The 23293-nt window shown below is 40.4% G+C and overlaps 1 protein-coding gene across 3 annotated transcripts in view; it reads left to right on the top strand.

Moving 5' to 3' along the window:
- Positions 1-23293, top strand: part of LOC115585640 (palmitoyltransferase ZDHHC5-like) — a 31135-nt gene that overhangs the window by 1543 nt on the left and 6299 nt on the right. For 2 of the 3 annotated variants that reach the window (XM_030424189.1, XM_030424198.1), the window contains exons 2-11: positions 7532-9733; positions 13733-13854; positions 14295-14452; positions 16709-16881; positions 17678-17780; positions 18085-18176; positions 18276-18402; positions 19594-19702; positions 19863-19972; positions 21933-23077. In XM_030424189.1, the coding sequence (XP_030280049.1) occupies positions 9570-9733; positions 13733-13854; positions 14295-14452; positions 16709-16881; positions 17678-17780; positions 18085-18176; positions 18276-18402; positions 19594-19702; positions 19863-19972; positions 21933-23077 (2303 nt within the window). In that variant the 5' untranslated portion in view covers positions 7532-9569. Of the gene's footprint in view, positions 1-7531; positions 9734-13732; positions 13855-14294; positions 14453-16708; positions 16882-17677; positions 17781-18084; positions 18177-18275; positions 18403-19593; positions 19703-19862; positions 19973-21932; positions 23078-23223; positions 23231-23293 lie in introns of all 3 variants that reach the window. The other variant, XM_030424206.1, reaches the window with a different exon arrangement.

Below are 23293 nucleotides of genomic sequence, written 5' to 3'. Positions count from 1 at the left end.
TGCAGCGGGCCATACACACCCAGGATTTGTGTGTGTGAGTGCTGAGAATGCTGTTGGCTTCTCTGGACATAAGAAGGTGCCATTGTGTTTGGGGGTTTTCTAAAATTTACAGCAGGGTAGAGACTCAGCCTGTAAAGATGCACAGTGCTTTTGATCAAGAGGATAATGAAACTGATGGAGAGGACCCTCGGTTGAATAAGAAATAACCATTATTATTTTATCTTGATGGAGCTTTGCGAATTGCAAATAAACCTGTGCAGGTTCAGACTTTTACTGCAATATAGATTTGAGTGTGAGATAATTAAATAAGGTAAAACATCTCATTCAGTGTGTAGTCCCTGAGTCCTTGCTGTCATGAATGCAATCTTAGATTTTTACAGCCTGTCAAAACAGATGTATTCCTTATCACACAGTGGTGTACATTATGCACTGGGCATTGTGTCACTTGATGTTCCATTTTACAGAGTTGCGTACCAAGATGCTGGCGTTGACATGTCATCACGGGGCCCTCTATGGCTGCCTGCCACTTAGTTTTCATGGCAGGCTGCATGTGTACAGGGTAGTGTTGTCATGATAACTAAATCTGTACTGTTTGGTGTAGAATTGACACAACTTTGAAGCTTAAAAACTTTAGATTGTTATTGAAGGATAAATATAGCAAGGCTTGTGTACTGCGTTATAAGATCAACCACATTTAAAGCACTGGGTGAGAGGAGGCAGGCCAGTATTGGTACTACAGCAGTGTGTGTGCAGACTTGTTGTCGGGGAGAAGAGAGCGTGTGAAAGCACAGCTGCTGTAATACTGTAATAAATGAAGTATAATGATAATAACTGCTACTGTGAAAATGAGTATTAAAACAGTTTAAAATTTTCAACATCAATATTTACCGATATTTCTATAACATTAGTGTAGGAATGGATATTGTTAAGATTTTATTGGTACTGCTACTGTCATTGATTGCTTATTATTGGTTTGTTTTTGATGTGTTTTCTGTATTCTAATTGGTCATTTTTGTCATTACAAAAAAAATAGATTTAGAAATTTTTTTACATTTTATATGCTATTATAATTCCAAATTGGGAAATTTTTTCCACTCACATTACACACAGGCGCGCTCACACACACACAAACAGGCAGAGGAGATTAGTCAAGGGGCTGCCACATATGCTACGGCGCCGCCCAACAAGCAGTGTTAGGTGCCGTTGCATTGCTCAAGGGCACCTCGGCAGTGCCCAGGATGTGAACTAGCATTCACTTTTTTTGGTCCGAGTGGGACTTGAACCTGCGACATTCAAGTACGCAAGCTAATACGGACTGAGCTAAACATGATTTAGAAAGAATGTTTTCAATATGAATGTATTGTTTCTATTGCAGCAACATTAATATTTCCAACAACAAAATCACTATAACTCAGTAATATCTCAGTAGAAACAAGCCTACACTCTAGCCTACAAATTCTTTCATCAAAATACTGAGTTAAAGTTTAGAAAGAATGAGGAACACAGGTATCAATCAGTGTTGGTCCTCTTCCGCCTGCCTCCCACTGGTAGAGGACGAGGGGCTGCTTTGTCTTAGCTAACAGCAAAGTTCACAGGAGTTTGCCAGATTGTAAGATACCGGCACGGGACAAACGAAGCCAAACAGTTACTAGATATAGACAGCTTTTGTTTTTGCATATGCTTCGTTGTAGGTAACATTTTGCTGTAAGCTGATCTTGCTTGCTGTGCTTGTTTAAAACGGCTTCAGTTCGTGAGAGACAGACTTTGTCATCTATCGTTAGGTATTAGTGGAGAATAAAAAAAAATTAAAATGTTGAAACAGATTATTATATTTATTTTATATTAATTTATTTGTTTTGCTTCAAACAAAATGAAAAGGTATCTGTAAACTGTAAAAAAGAGAATAAAAAGTAAACAGGACACAGAATTTGGAGAAAGATTTGTGTCTTTGTACTGAGGTCTTTGAGCCCTGAAGCTACCACTCCATCACATGGCCACTGCTTGTATCTGGTTAATTTTATCTGTCAGAAGATTAGGTTTGGAGTTACAGGCACTTTACATCATTGTACAATGTATTAAAGTACTTAAAGTTTGAAACTGTACTCAGCTAAAGTACTTCAGTACATTTATTTTCTGTAAAGTTGTTGTGTTTTTACTAGGGCTGTAACGTTACAAGTATTAAAACCAAAGTCGCGACACTCAGATCCACGAACCTGTCTTGCCAGTCCTTCCAAAAAACACACAGAATTTTTTGGTGATTGTTGCAGGCAAAAATCCTTGATTATGCGGCATGTTTTCTTAAAAAATGCGATGGAATATGCTGAATATTTGTGCAATTTTATGCAATGAAATTGCGGGAACTTGCAAAAACGTGATCGAGATCCTGACCCACCAAACATCCTGGAAAGTGACGAAGTTACGTTTTTTGTGCTAAATTACATAATTACATAATCACCATCAGTAAACAGGTTGCTGTCTGACTCCGTACTCGTGAGGATGAAGGCTGTTTTCCAGGGGAAAGTTCACTTAAGTCTCGGTCAGGAGGGCTGACCATCGAAGTGATTTTTTTTCATCACAAACACTCGGTAGTGAAAGTTTTTTGCTGGTGACAAACGCTGTTTTTCGGGCAGAAATGTGACGAGGATTCGGTAAGACAGGCGGGAGGACAGACAGGAGGACAGATGCTTCTCCACGTACAGCTGCGGTATTTTTTTCCTCGTTGCCAAAGACAGTTACAGTTACTACGTTACCTTCGTTTGCTTCTGTAATGTTGCTTTGTGGGACATTTCTCTTTATTAAGTTGAGTGAGGGACCTGTGCAGTTATCAGACCATCAGATAGACACGCCCTCCATACGCGCAGCCGGCGAGTGACAGCGAGATCGAAAAGTGGCTAAAGGTATGTCGATTGCTGCTCAACGGCATATACCGATCCTTAGAATAGCATACTGATCCCCAGACTGACATACAGATTCTCAGAGTGGTATGCTGCTATTATGCCGCTGTTATTCCACCGACACATGACGGTATGTGTCGCTTGAGATTGTTACGGCACTGAGAGACTGTTGGATGGGTACCGCTCCCTGATGAATATGCAAATGTAATGCCACTGGGCTGGTTTGACGACAAGTACAGCCGTAAACATATACTTTTTTTTTGTGTCTTTATTGACAATGCTAACTTAACACTTTACCGCAAGTAATGTTAGGTTGTTGTGATTGTACGCATATAGACAGTAATTACACGTGGGACTCTTACGATATGATAGTAAAGTAATATGTATAAATGTCCGCCTATAAACTACTTAAAGCTAATGAAAGCGCTAACCTTAGCTAACATGGCTAATATTAGCCCAGCCACCGTAATAATGAAAACCCGTCACTAAGTATTGTTTTGTTGGCAGGCTCAAAAGTTCTGCTATCGATTAGTCAGACTGGCTAAGGTGGCTTGGCTAATATTAGCCATGTTAGCGCTTTCATTAGCTTTAAGTAGTTTATAGGCGGACATTTAGACATATTACTTTACTATCATATCGTAAGAGCCCCACGTGTAATTACTGTCTATATGCGTACAATCCCAACAACATAACATTGCTAGCGGTAAAGTGTTAAGTTAGCATTGTCAATAAAGACCAAAAAAAAAAAAGTATATGTTTACGGCTGTACTTGTCGTCAAACCAGCCCAGTGGCATTACATTTGCATATTCATCAGGGAGCGGTACCCATCGTCTCTCAGTGCCGTAACAATCTCAAGCGGCACATACATGTCATGTGTCGGTGGAATAACAGCTGCATAATAGCAGCATACCACTCCGAGAATCTGTATGTCAGTCTGGGGATCGGTATATACCACTCCGAGAATCTGTATGTCAGTCTGGGGATCGGTATATACCACTCCGAGAATCTGTATGTCAGTCTGGGGATCGGTATATACCACTCCGAGAATCTGTATGTCAGTCTGGGGATCGGTATGCCATTCTAGGGATCGGTATATGCCGTTGAGCAGCAATCGACATACCTTTAGCCACTTTTCGATCTCAGCGCTACTGCAACCGCTCATCTATTCACACTGGTTCAGTTTGCCAATACTGCGTCTCTGATACTATCAGATGAGTATCATATACAGAAGTTATTGAAATGTAACATAAATAAAATGTTTAAATTTAAAAAAAGAAAAAAAAAATCGAGGTTTGTATTGAACCGTGGGTCAAAAATTGTGACGCAAACCGTATCGTGAGTTTGGTGTATTGTTACAGCCCTGGTTTTTACATTTCATTTCAATTCGTCAAACAGATTTCCCCGTCTGCGAGACATTAAAGGATTTCTGATTCTGAATTCACAGTTGAACCCTTCATGTTGCTGTGAACACAAATTCTGAGTCGTGCTCTGTGAATAGTTTAGCTTTAAGCTAATTGCTCCGTTAGTTGTTAGCTGTTACCCCTTGATTCCACTGGGCTTGTCTCTACTACCCAGCGTCTGTGAGACTGTTTTTGTTTCATCCTCCATGTGACTTCATATCTCGCTGGGAGCATTTCAGAAGTGGAGTGTCATACCTGTCTGGTGTCGTTGATTTGCTCAGATTGTGTTTATTTGATGAATTCTTCTTGATTTTTGTGCTTCCACTGTGGTTGATACTGGCAGGAGGAGAGCTAGTTAGCTGTTAGCAGCCACTGAACGACAGAGACCTGCATTGTGTGTGGCCATAGCACTTTAGTGGCACAAAGAGAAACTGTCTCATTTGTTTTTATGACAGGCTCTTTTTAATAGGACTGAGCAAGGTGGCCTTAAAATGATATCATGGTAATTAATCAATATTTTTAAATCTCCTCAACAGCACTTCATAGATGCCAGGACTGGGCAACAAAATCAAATATCACAATATTTTTACCATATACCTTAATTGGAGATGTTCCGATACCATTTTTTTCCTTCCCGATACCGAGCTTAGAGCTGACTGGGAAGTAGCAGGGGCCTATCTCTAAATTATGTGGTTTCAGATGGGTGCATAGACTCAAGTACTCGCCGATACCGAGACCTGCATTTTTGCAGTATCGGCAGCTTTTCCGATACTGGTATCACTTTATCAACACTTTATCAATACCAATATGAAAACTGATCTGTTTTTATAATGGCTAGCAATCTGACATGTTTATGTTTACAGACACATTTTATCAGAAAGGGACACATTCTTTTCAAAAGGATGCACTTTTATTTAATTTTTCTAGTGAGTTCGAAGGTGCACTCTTTACAGTGACAGGGCAAATGTGTTTCAAATAAAAGCTTAAAATAAATGCAGTGCAATTTCTTTGTCATTTGAAGTTTGTTTTTGAGAAGGAAAAAAAAATATTAAAATCGTAAATCGAGTTTGGTTTGAAAAAATCGGAGATTCAATTTTTAGGCCATATCCCCCAGCCCTAGTGGATATAATGGCTAATTGGATAAAAGCAAGCATTAGAACAGTCTGCCAAGTTTAGACAATTACATCACTTTACTGTAATGTAGCCTTTAAAACCAGGAAAAGACAACACTTATGTAGTACACAGTAACTCGATAATCATAATCTAAGATGTTAAAGAATCTTGAAGATTTTCATGTAAAAAGATAGTCACTAACAATCGCCAAACGAGGTAACACGATGATGATTGAGCCTGGGGCCCACTGATGAAAGCCCTTGCATTTGCTGTAATACCAAAGATGTACAGTGGGTGGCTACTTTCCCAGAAAATATCACAAGCAGTGCAAAGTCAATGACATGTTCACCCAGCAGTGGTTGGTTGGAGAATAGGTGGTTCACACGCAACATCGCAGTTTTGTTACTGTTAAACAAATAAAGAAAAGACCAATAACAACAGACGATGAAATAAAAGATGCAAATTGCTAACACGTGATATTGTTGTGGAGGCGTGGCAAAGCTGACAATGGACTGACGTCACACAGGCGGCACCAGATCTCTGGGAAGCAGTGAGGTCCAAAAATACACATGCAGTTGCCATTTCTGGAAATCTTCCAGATTGCCACTTTAAGTCCCATATCACAAAAACAATATAATATCAATATATGACCTGTAACAAGCTTAATTAAAAGACAACAATATTACCCTTACTGGATAAACATTTACAAAAAAGCTGGTCAATTCCTTCATTTCTTTGTCAATTATTGTCTTGAATGAATTAAATTATTTCTTAAGAACAGATTATGTAATTGATTATTAATTGCAACCCTTTTTAAGACCTAGTTTTCAGAGCTTAGCTCATGTACCTAAGTGTAGGACACAACATACTGTAATTGGGCAAAAAATCTGTCAGTGGAGATAGTTTTTATTTTCCTTGACTTTGTAGAGTGTTAAAGGGCTGAAATACTAGCCATGAACATCAACACAGGTTAAGGCAGAGTAAAAGAGAGAAAAAGAGTGGGAGAGCAATTAATGCCAATGAATGGGCCATGAATGGCTAGATTAAGTGTAGGATGACAGGTTCATCCATCTTGCCTGGCCAGAACACGTGCACTCATCTGATTATTGATTGAAAGGTTGAAGTCGTGAGTCCATAAAGTGAACAACTGTGTACAGGAACTTTGTCTCCCTGCCTGTCTCTCTGTCTCAGGTGAAGCTGCTGAGCTGTGAGTGCTCTGTGATGAATCAGGGAGGACAGAGAGTGGCAGCTTATTAGCTGTACTAAGATTTCGGTCCTGCAGAGCAAAAGGAAAGCAAAATGAAAACATACCAAAGAAAATGTAAAAGTTAAACTAAACACTAAAAATAACATTGGTTTAAAACATATACAACACACCATATCTCCATTTTCAAATATGAAAATGGCAAATGCAGCTAAGACTGTGTTCTAACTGCAAACAAAGCGCTCAGGTGTTCGAGTGGAGTTTAGCCGAGACCTCCCCTCTGTAGTGTATTTCAGCCCACAGAGTATGATTGCTGTGTTCACATGTGCTCAAACAACTGTCAGTACACCTTAAGTTTCTGCTAGAATTGTTGTCAAGCACTTGTGATTGTTGGGATTTGTTTTCAGCTCTCAGTTTGTATTGTGTTTATGAAAGTGAATGTAGTTGTAGACGTACTTCTTCTCTGGATAGATGGCCTATGCATAAAAAATCTTATAACTAGTAGAAAGACACCAATGTATTTGCACTTGGTGCTACATGGCCAGAGAAAACTGAGATAAAGCGTTGTGGTATTCCGGAGCATCCGGACCAATAAATGCTCTAGCTAATGGCTGACGCACTTCAAGTCGTGCTGCTTGGGTTTGGTTTGTCATCTAATTTGAAATGGGAAAATGTAAGGCGGCAGGGTGATCAAGAACAGTATGTTATTACAGCGAAAAAACCCACCAAAATATGTTTCTGAAAACATTTAAATGAGAAATGATCAACAAATAGTGCCATGATTGATATGTGTATCAGCACTGCCTCATATTACAATTTGATTGGTATTTGGTGGGATGTTGGTTACTGTGTGGACGATGTAGACAAAACTGAAGTATCTATTCTTTAACCAACTCTTTCTTCCTCTGTTACATTGTAGGTGCAGCATCCCGATCAACCATCAGACTGGATTCTCTTGTATTGTGACCCAGGACAACCTCTTGATGTTCAAATTCTATACTGCCACCTCTGTAGATCATTCATATACACAAAACAATCCATATCCTAATCAACGACACCACTGATGCATGGGGGAAAACTGCTTTCATCCTGATTTCAAGGAGAATACTTCAAACCTGAAAAAACTCAAGATACAAATGGCCTGAGGAGTCTACATCTTTAACACAAAAGCAGTTTCAAATTTTTGTTCAGTTCTCTTTTTTGGGGGGCTCTGGAGTGGCTGTATTCTCAAAGGGATTGTACTGGGAGGGTGTTATCCAAGCCTCAGTGCTCTCTGCTGGGGAAGGAAGCAGTGGGAAGGCTCTGGAAGTCCCTTGAGAAGAGGGCAATAAAAAACGGCCTGTAACTGGGAGGCCAGCGGTTACATAACTAACAGGCACGGTTGTCCACTAACACAGTGGAACAAGGAGACCAGTGGGGGAACTGGGTTGTTCTGTGTTGCTATTGCTTGGTGAGATGAGATTGTACCATTTTTTTTAATATATATATATATATATATCTATATATATATATATTTAAACGTGTAACCTGCAGGGCTCCAGATCAACACTGTAATTTTAGCTGTCTCAAAAATTTCAATTTAAAGGATACTAATGGATGTTCCACTGGATTTGCCTTCAGATATTTTGGAAAGAACCACATCATCAATTCTTGCTTTTTGTCTTCCAATCACATCCTTGGTGCTGTTGGAAGGTGAGGTGGTTTAACACAGCCACCAGCGGGGTTTAGGGATGCCCCGACACAGGAAAACCAGGCTACTCCACTGGCCCGCTTACAGACTGCTTTTTCTAATACGAGTCCTGGACTGAAATCAAATTGTCAGTTGTCATTTTTTATAAACAAGACTTTTTCTCACATTTCTACAGCTGCCCAGACTACTGCTTGCTGGCTGTTAAAAACTTTTAGGGGAAAAGGAAAATCCATCTTTTTGCTAGCACAGACTTGGATACATCAAGCCCATTTCACGTTTGAGGACCTGGCCTGCTGATTTTTTATTAAGAAGAGGAAAGTCAAAGAAAATATATAAAGCCAAGTCAGATTATCAGATCTCTCCTTTCCATTTTCTCTTCTTTCAGACTCATTTCATTTTTTGCTGTTGTTCCATTCTTTAGTCCATATCCTGTCTAAACAGGACTACCTCTGCCAACTCTTGTACCTCATTGAACTCCCATTTATAGACCAATCAAATCAAACTGGACCAATTCACAGCAGGCGCAAGGTTAGACAGTTTAGCTGAGGTTTTTTATCTTTCAGAATTTTACTGGACAGAAGGGTCTAAATCCTTTTTTGTTTTTTTATAAGTAAATAATGGTCATGCAGTTTCACACTGTGCTATTATGATGATTTTTACCATAGCAATTCACATCGCTATTCACCAAGCAGATTTATTTTTCTTTTTTTTAGACAAATTTTAATCTTATGAAAACAGACCTGTGAAAACTTGTTTTCAGTGGCTTGTATTTACAATCGATTAACATTTTAGGTAGAACAGAGTCAAATCTTATCTGCAGCTCTGTAAGTGATTGTCCGGAAACCTCTTTATAATCTGGGGCTTATTTGTTCACCCTCCCTTCCCACCTGGTTTTCTGGCTGACGGCAAAACAAGGCTTTTACGGCAGACCAACTTGTAAGCCTCTTTTAATCTCTCTCTCTCTCTCTCTCTCTCTCTCTCTCTCTCTCTCTCTTTCTGACACACACACACACAGTGGATGAGGATTGACCTAAGAAAACAAGCATTTGCTCCTCCCATCTCAGTGTGGCGATGCAGAGTGTTTTCCTCTTTTCTATGTGAAAGCTCTTGCCATCCCTCCATTTCTTTTTTTCTTTTTGTCAACTCATCATTTCTACCCTCAATCTCCAAATCCACTAACATCTATAGAAACATTTAACTCTATTTGACATATTTCTTGGTATAGCATTTGCTGAACAGAAAAACGCACCACCACACACAGGAAGTGATGCCAGGTGGCAGCAGTAAGATTGGAGGGCGGGGTCCATCCTCATCACCCCTCCCCCACACTGTGGTCCCACCCAGCAGACCCCTGCGACCTTCCCGGTATGTCCCAGTGTCGGCGGCCACTTTCTTCCTCGTTGGTTCCACCACACTCTTTTTCTGCTTCACGTAAGTGGCCACAGTGAATTGTTTCACACACATACAGGCTGGTTTATAAGCTGTGATGACATGACAATTTTGTCTCAGAAATGCACTGCTAAAAAAAAAGTCACTCACACTAATATTTTGTTGGACCTACTTTAGCTTTGATCACGACATGTATGGCATCATTGTGATAAGCTTAGGGAATCTCAAAACATCTGTTTCATTCCAGCGTTGCATTCATTTTTCACCAAGATCTTGTATTGATCATGGACGAGTCGGGCTGCTGCATAAAGCCTTCTCCAGCACATCCCAAAGATTCTCAGTGGGGTTATGGTCTGAACTGGCAACTCATGTGTGAAAATGGTATCTCATGCTCCCTGAACCACTCTTTCACAGTTTTAAGCCAAATGAATCATGGCATTGTCATCTTGGGGGAAAGGAAAATCCATCAATGGAAAAACCTGCTCATTCAGTATAATCAGGCAGTTAGTGGTCCTCAGTTTTTAGGCACATAATGTTGCTGAACCTAGACCTGACAAACTGAATAATCCCAGATCATAACACTATAACCCCCACAAGCTTGTACAGGAGGCTCTAAGCATAAGGTGCATCACTTGATCCAGCGCTCTTCCTACCCTGATGTACCCATCACTGTGGAACAGGGTAAATCTGGACTCATCAGACCACATGACCCTTTTCCATTGATCTAGTGTCCCATCTTTGTGCTCCCTAGCAAACTGAAGTCTTTTTTTCCAATTGGCCTCACTGATAAGTGGTTTTCTTAAGGCTACACAGCTGTTTAGTCCCAATCCCTTGAGTTCTCTTCACATTGTGCTTGAAAGAATGCTCCTACTTTCACTATTAAACACAGCTGTGAGTTCTATTGTTGATTTATTAGGATTTGTTTTCACCAAACATTGAAATTATCTCTGATAACGATCATCAAGATTTTTTTCCAACCATATTTCTTCCTGGAAGATGATGGTTCACCACCATCCTTCGAAGTTTTAATAACGTGCCAGCCAATTCTTAACCCAGTTTACTAGGTTCTAGTAGTAGGTTCAGTGATCTCCTTAGTTGTTTTCTTTGTTTGAAGCAGGCCAACAATTTAACCCTTCTGAACATCCTGTCCACAACCACAGGATGCGTCTTCTAACATGGTTGTTTAAGAAATGAGTAGCTACTCACTGCATTAGTTAGGGTTGAATAACTAGTTGCCAGCTGAAACATATTAATCACTGCAGTAATTATCCAATGGAAGGCTCTTACCTATTCACTAAGTTAAATCCAGATGGTGACTTTTTTTTTGGCCAGGCAGTGTAGACAAAAAAAAAGAACACCACAATCTTATCTAAAGATGCTTTGATTAAAAGAGACATTACAATGAATGAGTTTTCATATAGTATTGAATATTTGTCTCAGGGTTGTTGGCTGCAGTTAATCTCATGCGTTGAGATTGCAGGTCCAAGATGGTTTCTTTCATGGTTTTGAAAGTTGTTTTCTTTATTGATGTCTTTAATCTGTTCAGTTGATTCTGACATATAATTGGAGAGTTTTTTACTTTTTCAATTGATGGTCAGCTTTAGCTCTTCTATTTCTTCATGAAGTGATTCATGAAGCGAAAAAACTTGATTCAAGATAAAGTTTCTTACTAACATGTGATGTCATGTCCAGCATTATTTATGCTGTCTGTAGGTCCACTGTGTCCATTAATGAATCCTGTTTTTTCTTATCGTAGATTTGGTGGATGTGGGTCCATGTAGTCTTGTTGATGTTTATAGTGTTTGATACAACCCTCCTAGTCTAATAAAAACTCCACTATGAGGGTTATCCATTCTGCAGTTGCCTCGGTAAAAAATCCCAAAGTCCAAAAATAAAGTCTATTTTTTGTTGTAATCACTGGAATTCCCTTGTATGAAGTATCTGGGCTCTTGCTGCCTATAGCAGAAAACAGGACACCTTTTCTACAGTCCAGACAAAAAGACAAACGTTTTATAATTCGGGAGTTTGAGAATGGCTCATTTTCACTTGTAAACCTTTAGTGTGGCCTTTGACCTCATGAGTGTTACTGTCAGTGTTACAAACTGTCATCGCTAATCTTGCTGACACCTAACTCTGTGGTGTGTGTGTGTGTGTGTGTGTTATATTTTTATATTTTCTGCTCTGATTGTGTGTGTGTCAGATTGACAGAAAGTGAGAGTGTGTTGAGGGTAAATTGTGTGTGTGTGTGGTGGGCAGTCAGCTCTGTGCTTCAGATTAGTGAGGAGAAAATAGGCCAACATCTGTCACCCTGACAAAAGCCCATCATCTGTTTCTTTCTTCCCCAGTCTGTTAGTGTTTGTATTCCAGCAGTAGCTCTCCCCTCCTCTCTTACATTCTCAATTGTGAGTACTTTCTGAGAAATGATGGAAGAAGAACGCAAAACAACAAAGCTGTTTGGAGACCATAAACCAGTAGAATTTTGACTCCAATCCAAACAAAAGCCTTAACTGAATTAATTTGAATGTCTTGCATTTTTTATTTGGAAAAAAAATTTCGACATTTTTTTGTTTGCATATGATGAAAATACTAAACAAAACAACAAAAAGCACCAAAAATCAGCATACATGGGCAGCCATTTATTTATTGAAAAAACGTGTTTGAATCGGCCATCAAAATCCCTGTTTTGATATGAACTGAAAAGTTGGACGTTTTGGGAAACATGCTGTGTTGCTGCAGATTAGCCTGATTACTGACTACAAGCCTTTACTGCCCGGAAAGTCAGAAGTTTCCATCACATTCGACCAAATTTTTTTTTTTAAATAGGATTACAAAATTCTGGAGCAACTGGTCAAATGCCTGGCTTTTGTGTTGTATGGTCCAGTAACTGAAAATCATATTAAATCCCTCATGTGTTAAAGTTTTGAGGCAGGTAATGGAAACCAAAATAAATTTGGGTTGTGTGTGTTATATTAAAAAGCTTATTTGATGTATTTATATAAGTATATAACTGTAAACTGTAGTGCATTAGGCACATACACAAAATGTATTCAAAAATCCAACATGTACTGTTTTGTGGCAGGAAATACTAAATGTGTTTAAATACACTATTGAACATAGTCGCCAACAAATGCACTATTTCATCCTGTTTGAGTAACGTTTGATTTAAACCTACAGTGGCCATCTGCTTTTGGACATCTTCTGCAGCTCACTGTATATTTGTGAGTCATTTCATACATGTGCCTCATCAGTAGGAACTGATTGGCCACAGAGTAGGAGAGTCAGAGTGTTGAAAGATGGACTACATTGTTTTACATTTTTGTATGGGATTTGTTGGCTTTCATAAAAATGGAGAAAACTGCCTGCCGTATCCTATCAACAGTCTAACCCTAAGCTGTACAGTAAAAAGTGGATGGAGCCACCTTTATACCAGTAATTGAGACCATAAACTCATGAGGAAATTGCACTGAAGTCATAGATCAAGTGAGAAGAAGAGTCATTTTCTCATAAGCCTACAGTACATACAGTAATACTATTTTTGCAGCTGATGGAGTCTCCCCCTGCTGACCATTAGGAGAATGTAGGTTTAAAGCACTTGCACATTGACTTCACTTTGCAAACTTTGAAGCTCTGTCCACTAATTACGCTGTCTATGGGCTTAACCAATGATGTAGCTTAGCTTGAAATCATACACTATCGCAGGTTTGAGCATACAGTAGGTCATGATCAGGGCTCTATACTAACCAATAAAGGCTCATGTAAAACCAACCATCAAAACACCAACTGCCTTTAATCCACATATGGCATCCTGGATCTCTCAGTTTTGGATCTAACAGATGAATCAGTACCATTCAAAGAAATTAATCAACATGTTTCTCAGAATGTTGGTGTTATTTTTATCTACAGTGATGGCAATTATCAAGTTGTACAAGGAACAAGTGGGTTTGTCTTCTTGGGACTACAAAGTCAATTACATTACAGCTGAACCGTATAAAGTGACAGCACCTTGGAGTATAAGTACTGTTGTCTCTGTTCATGTTACAGCTGCCCGTGGCTCTCAGAGCGTTTCTCAGTAGCTGTGCCTATCTACAATGGAATCATCTTCCTGTTTGTTTTGGCTAACTTCTGTATGGCCACATTCATGGACCCTGGCATCTTCCCGAGAGGTGAGTGCGGGAATGGTTGAATGTACTCTTCAGGTGTGATGCGGTTCACAAAATAGGCGGCTGGATTTTTATAATAAAGTCAGGTTTGTCTCCTGGTATCATTTTCAAAGTGTGTACATTTGTGGTGATCCATAATGTAGATACCATGTAAGGATTCCTGGTTGATCAGTGAGAGGGAAAGGGCAGGAGTTAAGAATTCAGAATTAAATTGCTAAGATCAGCTTACATCAGCTTCTCATTTTGGGGTCTTTCTTTCCCATTGGTGGCAAAATACAAGTAGGGGTAATATATTATATTCAGTTCTAGGGTGAAAAGTTGGGTTAAGGTTAGGGTTAGGGTAAGGGATCTACAGGTAGTGGTTAGGGTTAGGGTCTTCAGGAAATGAACATAATGTGTCTCTGTAGGTTCTAATGTCAGTTCCTCTGTTCCCATCCCTGCAGCCGAGGAGGACGAGGACAAGGAGGACGATTTCCGTGCTCCACTCTACAAGACTGTAGAGATCAGAGGGATCCAGGTCAGGATGAAGTGGTGTTCAACCTGCCGCTTCTACAGGCCACCACGGTGCTCCCACTGCTCCGTCTGTGACAACTGTGTAGAGGTGTGCACCCGCGTGCTCATTCACTATTAACATAAACTGTATATGGACATGATTCATGTTTGTAGTCTTTAAACAAATTATGTAGTACCTGCACGCTTAAAGTAGACCTACATAAAACCTGTAAGCCAGTCCACTTTACACACTGTATGTTTGATAAAACTTCAAAAGTAAGCACAGCTTTCCTTCAATTTGTAACAAGAACATTTGAACCAAAGTTAGGTAGCCTCAAGTGACTTTATTTTCTTTCATATCACTTGAGGGAGCTAGGAGAGGTGGGTGTAAGTCACACATGCAAGTTACAAGAAAGTTTCAAATCAAAACCTTAAGTTTCCTTGCTACTAAAAGGGAAGCCATTTCTGATCGTTTTTAATATGACAGTGACCATGACGCATCATAAACATAAAGCAAGTCTTGACTGGATGGGGTTTTGCAAAGCTGTAACAATACTGGCAGTAAAGTGAGTGTAACAGATTGGGCACACAATTCATATTAATGGTGTATTAGCAGAGAAACTGTGACACCGCTGAGTCATGAGCACACAGCTGTACTAGTAAGTAACATGCCCACAGATTTTAACTGGTTATATGGCCCCACATCAGTCCCCCAAATGACTTTTACATTTACAACATGTCCTCTTGATAAAATGGGAATGGGAGGAAATGTTAATGATTATTAGGGCTGTCAAACAATTGAAATATGTTATCATGATTAATCGCATGATTTTCTATAGTTAACTTGAAATTAATCATGAATTCATCGACCATTTTTTATCTTTTCTTAATGTACCTTAAAGCAATATTTTTCAAATTTCAATACTCTTATCAACATGGTAGTGGACAAATATTCTTGCTTCAGATTATTGCAACAATCCAAAACAATGACAAATACTGGCCAGAATTTTCTCCAGCATAACCTCAAAGGTACGGCATGCTCAAAAATATGCTGAAAGTATCGCATAGCAAACTCAAGCCCAACATGCAACAACAGATGGGCATACTGACCTAAATGAGACGTTCCTCAGTAATACTAACACAAAGTAGTGTAGTGTAGTGTAGGGTTAACTAAACAAAATTAATTGGTCAGCAAGTCACCCATTTAGCTATTGCTGTTGAAAGTTTGCTGTTCACATCAACAGTATATGCCAATAACTATGTTCTTGTGGAGAGAACCATCTGGCAGGGCTTTGAAGCTGAACTTGCCATTCAGAAGACCCTTTCTTTACTTACTAAGGAGGTTTCAAGGTTTGTTACTGCTCGCCACCCACAACAATATCGCTGCAGCGCTTCCTGATTTCCCAAACTACAGAGCGGGCCGAGGGTCATAACATGCATTAATTGCGTGTCAAAAAATAATTAACGACGTGAAGAGGTATTGCCGTTAATGTGTTATCACGTTAACTTTGACAGCCCTCATTTTTGTTTTCATTAGTGTATACTTGAAACTAAGAATCATGTTTTTTTCTTAGAAAGAGCCTTTTATATCGATAGAGAGAAAGGGTTTGCCAAGTGTTTAAAAAATTGGGAGAAGATGTTCTGATATCTGTATGCATAATGCACACACATGTACCAGTTTTCTTTTCACAGTGTCAGTTAACCCTCATACAGGGTTTGACGGGTGCTTGAATTTGTTTTTTCAAGGTCTGAAAAGTGCTTGGATTTTAGTTTAAGGGCTTGATATTTTAACTATGTGTCTTTGACAAAATTGAGATCAGACTGGATAGTTTGCTTATTACAAGGAGAAATAAAATCAGTGTGTGTGTTTTTCATCACACATGCAGCCTGGTAGCAATAGAGAAGGATGGCTGAGGATAAGGTGAATTTGATGCAATTTGGACTGATGACATGTTCAATATAAATACAATTTGATGAATAAGTGAGCAGCTTATAAAAATGTATGTCATAAAAGAAAATTACAGGTTGTTCTCAGGTCTCTCTTTGTCTCAGTGCAGTTGTGCCTGGAGAACGCCAAGTGGATTCCCTTTTTTTCGATAAAACTTTTATCAACTTTATTATTACCTTTCATTTCTAAAGTTTTTCTATTATGAAACATAATTTTAGATGTTTACAGCATAATATAATGTACACAATTGTGATAAAAAGTGAAAGAAAAAAATCATGAGTATATATATTCCTGTAGATATGTATTTTACCCCAGCGATAAGGTGCTGGAAAATTTTGAAAATTACCCTTAAAAGTGCTTGAAAACTGCTTAAATTTGACCTTGAAAAATGTGTATGAACACTGCTCATATTGAAAGGACTTCGACCACCACTGTCCATGGGTGAACAACTGCATTGGCCGGAGGAACTACCGTTACTTCTTCCTCTTCCTCCTGTCTCTGACGGCTCACATCATGGCCGTGTTTGGCTTTGGCCTTCTCTTCATCCTCTACCATCGCCAGAGTATCGACCGCCTGCACGCCATTGTCACGTATCCTTTTAGGACCTATTTCACGTATTTTGTTCTATTTATTTTGGATTGCTAATAACGTTCAGTTGCAGTGTTGTCCATATTTTTGCCGACTGAAGTTGGCTTGAACAAACTGTTATGGTCGTTATCATGAATTTATTTTAGTGTGTTGTGTGAAGGGTTACACTCAGCAGTCTGAGACAAGACATGAAACTTGCCCTTTGCTGGACTAAGGATTTGATAACTGCCTTAACATTCTGATATTTATCAATCCATATTTGATGTTCCAGATGCTGCTGAGAGAGACTTCTGTGCTAAAAATGTTGAAACTTTGTTACAAGTATGAGTATTAGTGTAGGTATGAGAGTGTAATGATAGTGTTAATAGTGCTGGAAGAGATATTAATTTCAGCCTGTCATTATTCATCCATAGCATCAGATTTCCATGATGAATTGTAATTGAATCTTTTTTTTTTTTTATGGCAGTTATATCTGTATCTGTATCTCCATATCTGTACAAAATAGCCTCTATAATGTTTTATTTAATCAGTCTGCACATGCTTATTTTTGGTTTCCTTTGAAGTTTTTAAAGGAATGTTTCACTGAGTTTGTATTAGGAAAAAAATGTGTACAAAGTTACTTGTTGTATAGTTGTGTATTGCAATTATAGTATTTGGTTGTAACAAAATCCCAAACCTTGATTGCGCACTCATTGGCAAGTGTGCCACAGCACACTCAATGCTCTAGGGGCCTCCATCAATCTTTGAATGTGATCTCTTCTGTTCTCTCAAGATATTCCTTGACCCCTGTACTCTCAGGCTGGCTGTAATGTGTGTTGCAGGCCTGTTCTTCATCCCTGTTGCTGGCCTCACTGGTTTCCACATAGTGCTTGTGGCCAGAGGCAGGACTACCAATGAACAGGTAGGAACCTCAGTAATTGAGAGTATATGCACTAGTGCCTGGTAAAATAACTGTTGAGTCCCAGAAATCCTGTATATGAAAATTGAAAATGTACAGTCAGACATCTTACATATACTAGCATACTAGCAATATGTCAGCAATAGTAGTCAGGAAGATGTATGTGATCTATTTAACAACCTTTTCTAATTTGTACATCTCCCCTCATCTTTTGAACTGTACCATACTGTACTGAAGTGAACTGAATAGTTTGTGTCTCACTGCTCATTTACTATGTAACTCAGTATGTTGGTTTCTCTTTCTCCAGGTGACAGGGAAGTTCAGAGGAGGTGTTAACCCTTTCACCAATGGCTGTTGGAAGAATGTCTCTCATGTCCTCTGCAGCTCACAAGCACCAAGGTGCATTTTTTTCCTTCTAATTTAACTACTTTTTTCTAGGCTCTTCATTAGCATTGCACAACCCTAGAACTGTCTTCACATGTTATCCTTGCTCTGCAGATATCTGGGCAGAAAGAAGTGTGTGCAGAGTGTGTGTGTGCAGCCTCCTTTTCTGCGACCTCAACTGACTGAGGCTCAGCTGGCTGCAAAGATCCTGGATAACGGCATACAGGGAGACCTGCACCGGGTAAGGACAAGAGGACAGGTGCTGTTTGGGTTTTAACATGAGTTAAAAAAAAATAGATAAATAATAGCTTTCGTCTGTTGGTACATGTGTTATGCAAGAGTGCCATGCCACTTATTCAAATCAGCAACTGGACAGTTTGCATATAGGCAGGTGCAGATGGCAACAAGAGGTATGAAAGTTGTTTAAAATTCAAAAGTCAGATATCCTATACGGCCACATCATCAAACACAACACAACTACATCATCAGCCCAGGCAGTATGACACTTCATAATGAAAGATATAAAAACACTAGGCAAAGTTCACATCATTTGTTCATTCATTGAGTCCTGATGTCAGGAGTCAACATTATGTCTGAAGACCAACCAGTACTTGAATTTAAGGTTCCAGTACCATTGTTGGGTAGTAATAAATCCAATATTGATATATCCGCTGATATACACACTTTTTTGCAAGGATCCGTGAGCTGTGGTTATCAAATACAATGAAATATACATGTATTGCAGCTAATAGAGCAAATACCTTACAGCCAAAATAAACACACAGCAGAACTCACATTTTGTGTTCAGAGAGAACATGAGGTGTTGAACACTGACCTGCAGCTTAATGTGACAACACAGCAAGTTTACAGTAGGTTAATGTACTGAAGTACTTTAGCTAAGTACATTTTGGAGAAAAAGGTACTGTGAGTTTGGAGTTGCAGACACTTTACATCATTCTGCCAAACTTCTGTCAGTTGAAAGTAACCAGATACCAGCAGTGACCAGGTGGTGGAACAGACATCAGCTAGACTGAAACAACTGACTGAGAATAGAATGTGTCCTGTTTATTTTTTTCTTAATACTGATTTATACAGTTTCATTTTGTTTGAGGGTTATTGTTTTGAATCCGTTGAAATAAATCAAATTATTTTCTCAGTATTTTAATTGTGTTTTTATTTTGCCACTGGACAGTAAAATAGAGAAACACAATGTTAAGCTCTAGAAATCCTGACTGTGGCAACCTACATTTTCATCTGTGGAAGCAGAGAAGTGGATTTATTTCTTCATTCATTTCTTCAGGCTCGTCTGTCACTAGTCTGTGCATTCTATACATATGATGGATATAAAGTGACAACAAGTCCAGCATGGCTATATTTAAGTCAACTTTCATTTTCTATCTCTGAGTGTTCTCTGTCTTCTCTGTTCTTCCAGTCAAAGTCCAGTCTGGAGATGATGGAGAGTCAGTCATGTGATGCTGAGCCTCCTCCTCCTCCTAAACCAGAGCTCCGCTACCCTGGAATTACTAGAGGAAACACAGAGGGTAATGCTGTCTGTCTCCCTGCCACAGCTCAGAAACTTTCAACCAGCCATCTACGTGTGAACGCCGTCTCAAGTTGTTGTGGCGGAAACTAAACATTATCTGATACTACGATGAGTTCACACTGATGTTTTCCTTTTGGTCTATTCCCACCCTCCTACAGAGTGCAGTCTACTGAATAAAGCTCCTCCCACTCCCACCATGTACAAATACAGGCCTACCTACAGTCCCGGCAAGAACCACACAGCGCTCACACATGCTTATGCTAATCAGGTAATGCACACAAACACACAGGAGTTACAGCCAGGTGATATACAAGGACAATAACACACGAAAAAAAAACACTCATGTTTTTTTTCTTTTAATTTCCTGTGGGCCATCTTGGTTTGGTTTCTCAGTGGCTTTCTGTTGATCAGTATCAGTAAGTGATTTTTCTGAAAGCTTTTTTCCCCTCTTCTCTTCACTGTGACTTTGTTTCCTGCCCTGTTCTGTTGGCTCTGGACGTGGGTGAAATACTATTTGAATCCATTTAAAATGCTTAGTAACTGGATTCATCTGTATTTGCATTACTGCTCTACCATAATGAGTATTACAGGAGTACAGTTTGTTTAGTTTCAATCAAATGATTGTACCTGACTACAAGTGGACTGGTAAAGATGGTTGGTTCGACTCAGTATTTGAACCCATGTCTGGTCCATATCCTCCTACTCGTCAGTCCACATCCTCTGTATGACTGTTGTTTTGATTCTCCTTCATGTATCGTTATGATATTCCAACTTCAATCTCCTTATTACTTAACTTCACATGACTCCTTCCTTTTCTTATTGTTTTCCCTATTCTCTTGAATCTCTTATTTTGATGTTTATTGTCTTTTGTTACCTGAGCTGCTCTTACATAGAAAAACAATGTCCTTGATGCCTCAGGAGGAGGATGGAGGCTGACTGGGGAGATCAACTTGTTTCTCTCCTTTTCTGTGTTATGGTCTTTTGGAGACATAGGGAGAAAGTGTTTATCAAGACTTCGTCTCAGTAACAAAACTTTTTTGTCATCACTGCTAGTGCTAATTATTTCTGTTAAATTCAGGTTTGAACATTTTTTTGTCTAATTTAATGGCAATATTATGTCTTCATTTGTATGAACATCTACTTGGAGAGAAGAACTTTTCTATATTTATTATTGTGCAGTTGGTTTGTACTTTTATGAATAGCAATGTATACATTGTTATTCAATGTATGTATGTTATTCATACACTATTGCATTTTGTGTTCTTTTGCTTGCTATAGTGACTTTTGAGCCTTCACAACACCATTGTACTAAAATAACTGCCGCAGGAGTTTGAACAGATTGAAGATCTAATATGGAGAAAGGAAGATTTGGCTCATTTACCTTTTTGAAATGAAGTCGACCTTTTGTTCAAGTGTTCTCTTCACGGCAAATGTTTGACGAGGGGCTTTAGTTTACAGTGGCACCAAATAGCCTAGATGGATTAATAGTTTTGCCTTCTTACTTGTGTGAACAAGACTCGGAAAAAGACGTGAAATCCATAATGGTAAGTGGATACTTAACTTGAAGCTGCTGTCAGAGCAAGGAATGGATGGCCTGGACATCAGATGGTTTGATGGTGGGTCCACAGAGTAGAGAGGATGGAGTTGGAGCATAATACATTTAACAGATAAGCTATGCCACATTTGGAGGCGGTTTGAAATGTGATGCAAAATATTTTCTAAATGGTAAACCTATATTTCTCATGTCTTGTAGTTAAGTCTGTGTTGTATGTGCTGCTGGTCAGTAGTTATCAGGTTTACGAGCACATCTCACAAAGAAAGATGCACATGTAAAATGTGTCACAAGTTGCTCTTAGGAAGTCCACAAACAGAAAAGCTTGACCTTGTTATTAAATATTTGAGCTGGACCAAAGTAGGCAGAGCCTTCATTACCCATGTTTGAGAATATTTCCACACAATGCATTAGTGAAGTAAGGTCGAAAACCTCAGAGTAAATGTATTGAATATCCCAAAGAACTGGCTATGAAGCAAAGACTGACAATCTCAGCACTGATGTGTACAGGGACAAGTTCCTGTCTGTCAAAGAAACAGTGCCATCAGCAGGTTCATGGTTAAACTCCGATGTCGCTCTTTACTCTTATTTGCTCAGCGTCTTGTTTCTTTTCCTTCCTTCTGCCCCCTCTCTCCTTTACCTGCTCTCCTCTTTCTCCTCCCTCTGCCCCCTCCAGTTAAGTCGAGGGGAGAGTGTTGGCAGTGCCAGGGACTCCTCCTCCTCTACCTCCTCCCTCCTCCAGGCCAGCCAGCAGCCTGGTTTTCGCTCCCAGCCCAGCCTGGACCGAAGGGACACTTCATCTGAGAGAGTGGGAGGGGGAGGAGGCGGGGAGAGGAGGGAGGGAGGAAGAGAGGTGGGAGGAGGAGGTATCCCTGGCTACTCCCTCGGTGGACGCTCATACCCCTCCTTCTCTGACCCCACCGTCCTATCAGGAGTGGCGTCACGATCTTCCAGCTCCACACACACCTCGGCAGGGGCTGCCCACGTCTCCGAGGCTACCACCACCTCAGCCAGCTTCAAGAGCTTAGCCAATCAGACAACCCCGCCTCACCACCCATCCCGTAATGGTAGCCTGTCATATGACAGCTTACTGGCAGGTGGTGACGATTTCGACAAGGGGGTAATGGCGGACTCAGCAGCCCCTGAGGTTGCCTCTGGAAGACCCTGCACACCGGCAGCAGGCGGCTACAGCTCCCCCTTTCTGTCTTCACAACAAAGAGTTGCTGAGATGCACTCCCAGTCCTCCCAGTCTCCCCATCACCGCCACCGCTCCTCCCACCACCACCACCACCCCTTCCTCCATCGCTCTTCCTCCTCTACATCCTCCTCCCCACCTCCTCCTCCAGAGAAGGAGCGCCTGCTGAGCGAGCCCCACCCCGGCTCTCACCCCCCACCTGCCAATCAGGCCACAGCTCCCCCCTCTTCCTCTGCTCCTCCTCCCCCACATCACCACCACCACCACCATCACCACCACCACTCGCATCATCACCACCACTCCTCCTCATCTTCATCCTCCTCCCGCCCTCCTCGCTTTGCTGTCCCTCACGCACCCCCTCACCATGCTTATCCTTACCGCACCCGCTCTACTGACACCCCTCTGGGCTCCTCTTCCACCTCCACAACCCACCCTCCCCGATCCCCGCACCCCCCACCTCTGGGCAAGTCCCTGTCTTACTCGAGTGCTGCTGCTGCTGAAATGCAGTACCGGTTGGTCCGAAAGGCCTCCGCGTCAGCCGGAGCGAATGCGGCGGGGGTAGGAGGAGGAGGAGGAGGAGGAGGAGGTGGAGGAGGGATGGGAGGAGGAGGAATACAAGCGCCGAAGTGAGTATGACTTTCGCCTTTTGTCAGGACAAATGGTTTGCTGCTAACCCTGAAAAAACCACCTGCCCGCCTGAAAACCTGACTACCTGATTGACTGCTCCTCCTGCTCCTCCTCCTCTTCCCCTCTCTCCTCTTCTTCCTGCCAGATTTCCTGTGAGTTCCTCCTTCTTTTCCCTTTGCTTGTCTTCCATTTGTCTGTGATGTTTCTCATTGTTT

The sequence above is a fragment of the Sparus aurata genome, chromosome 1, assembly GCF_900880675.1.
Source record: "Sparus aurata chromosome 1, fSpaAur1.1, whole genome shotgun sequence".
Lineage (NCBI taxonomy): Eukaryota > Metazoa > Chordata > Actinopteri > Spariformes > Sparidae > Sparus > Sparus aurata.
The sequence above is the reverse complement of the archived record's forward strand: the minus strand, read 5'-3'. Positions and strand labels throughout refer to the sequence as shown.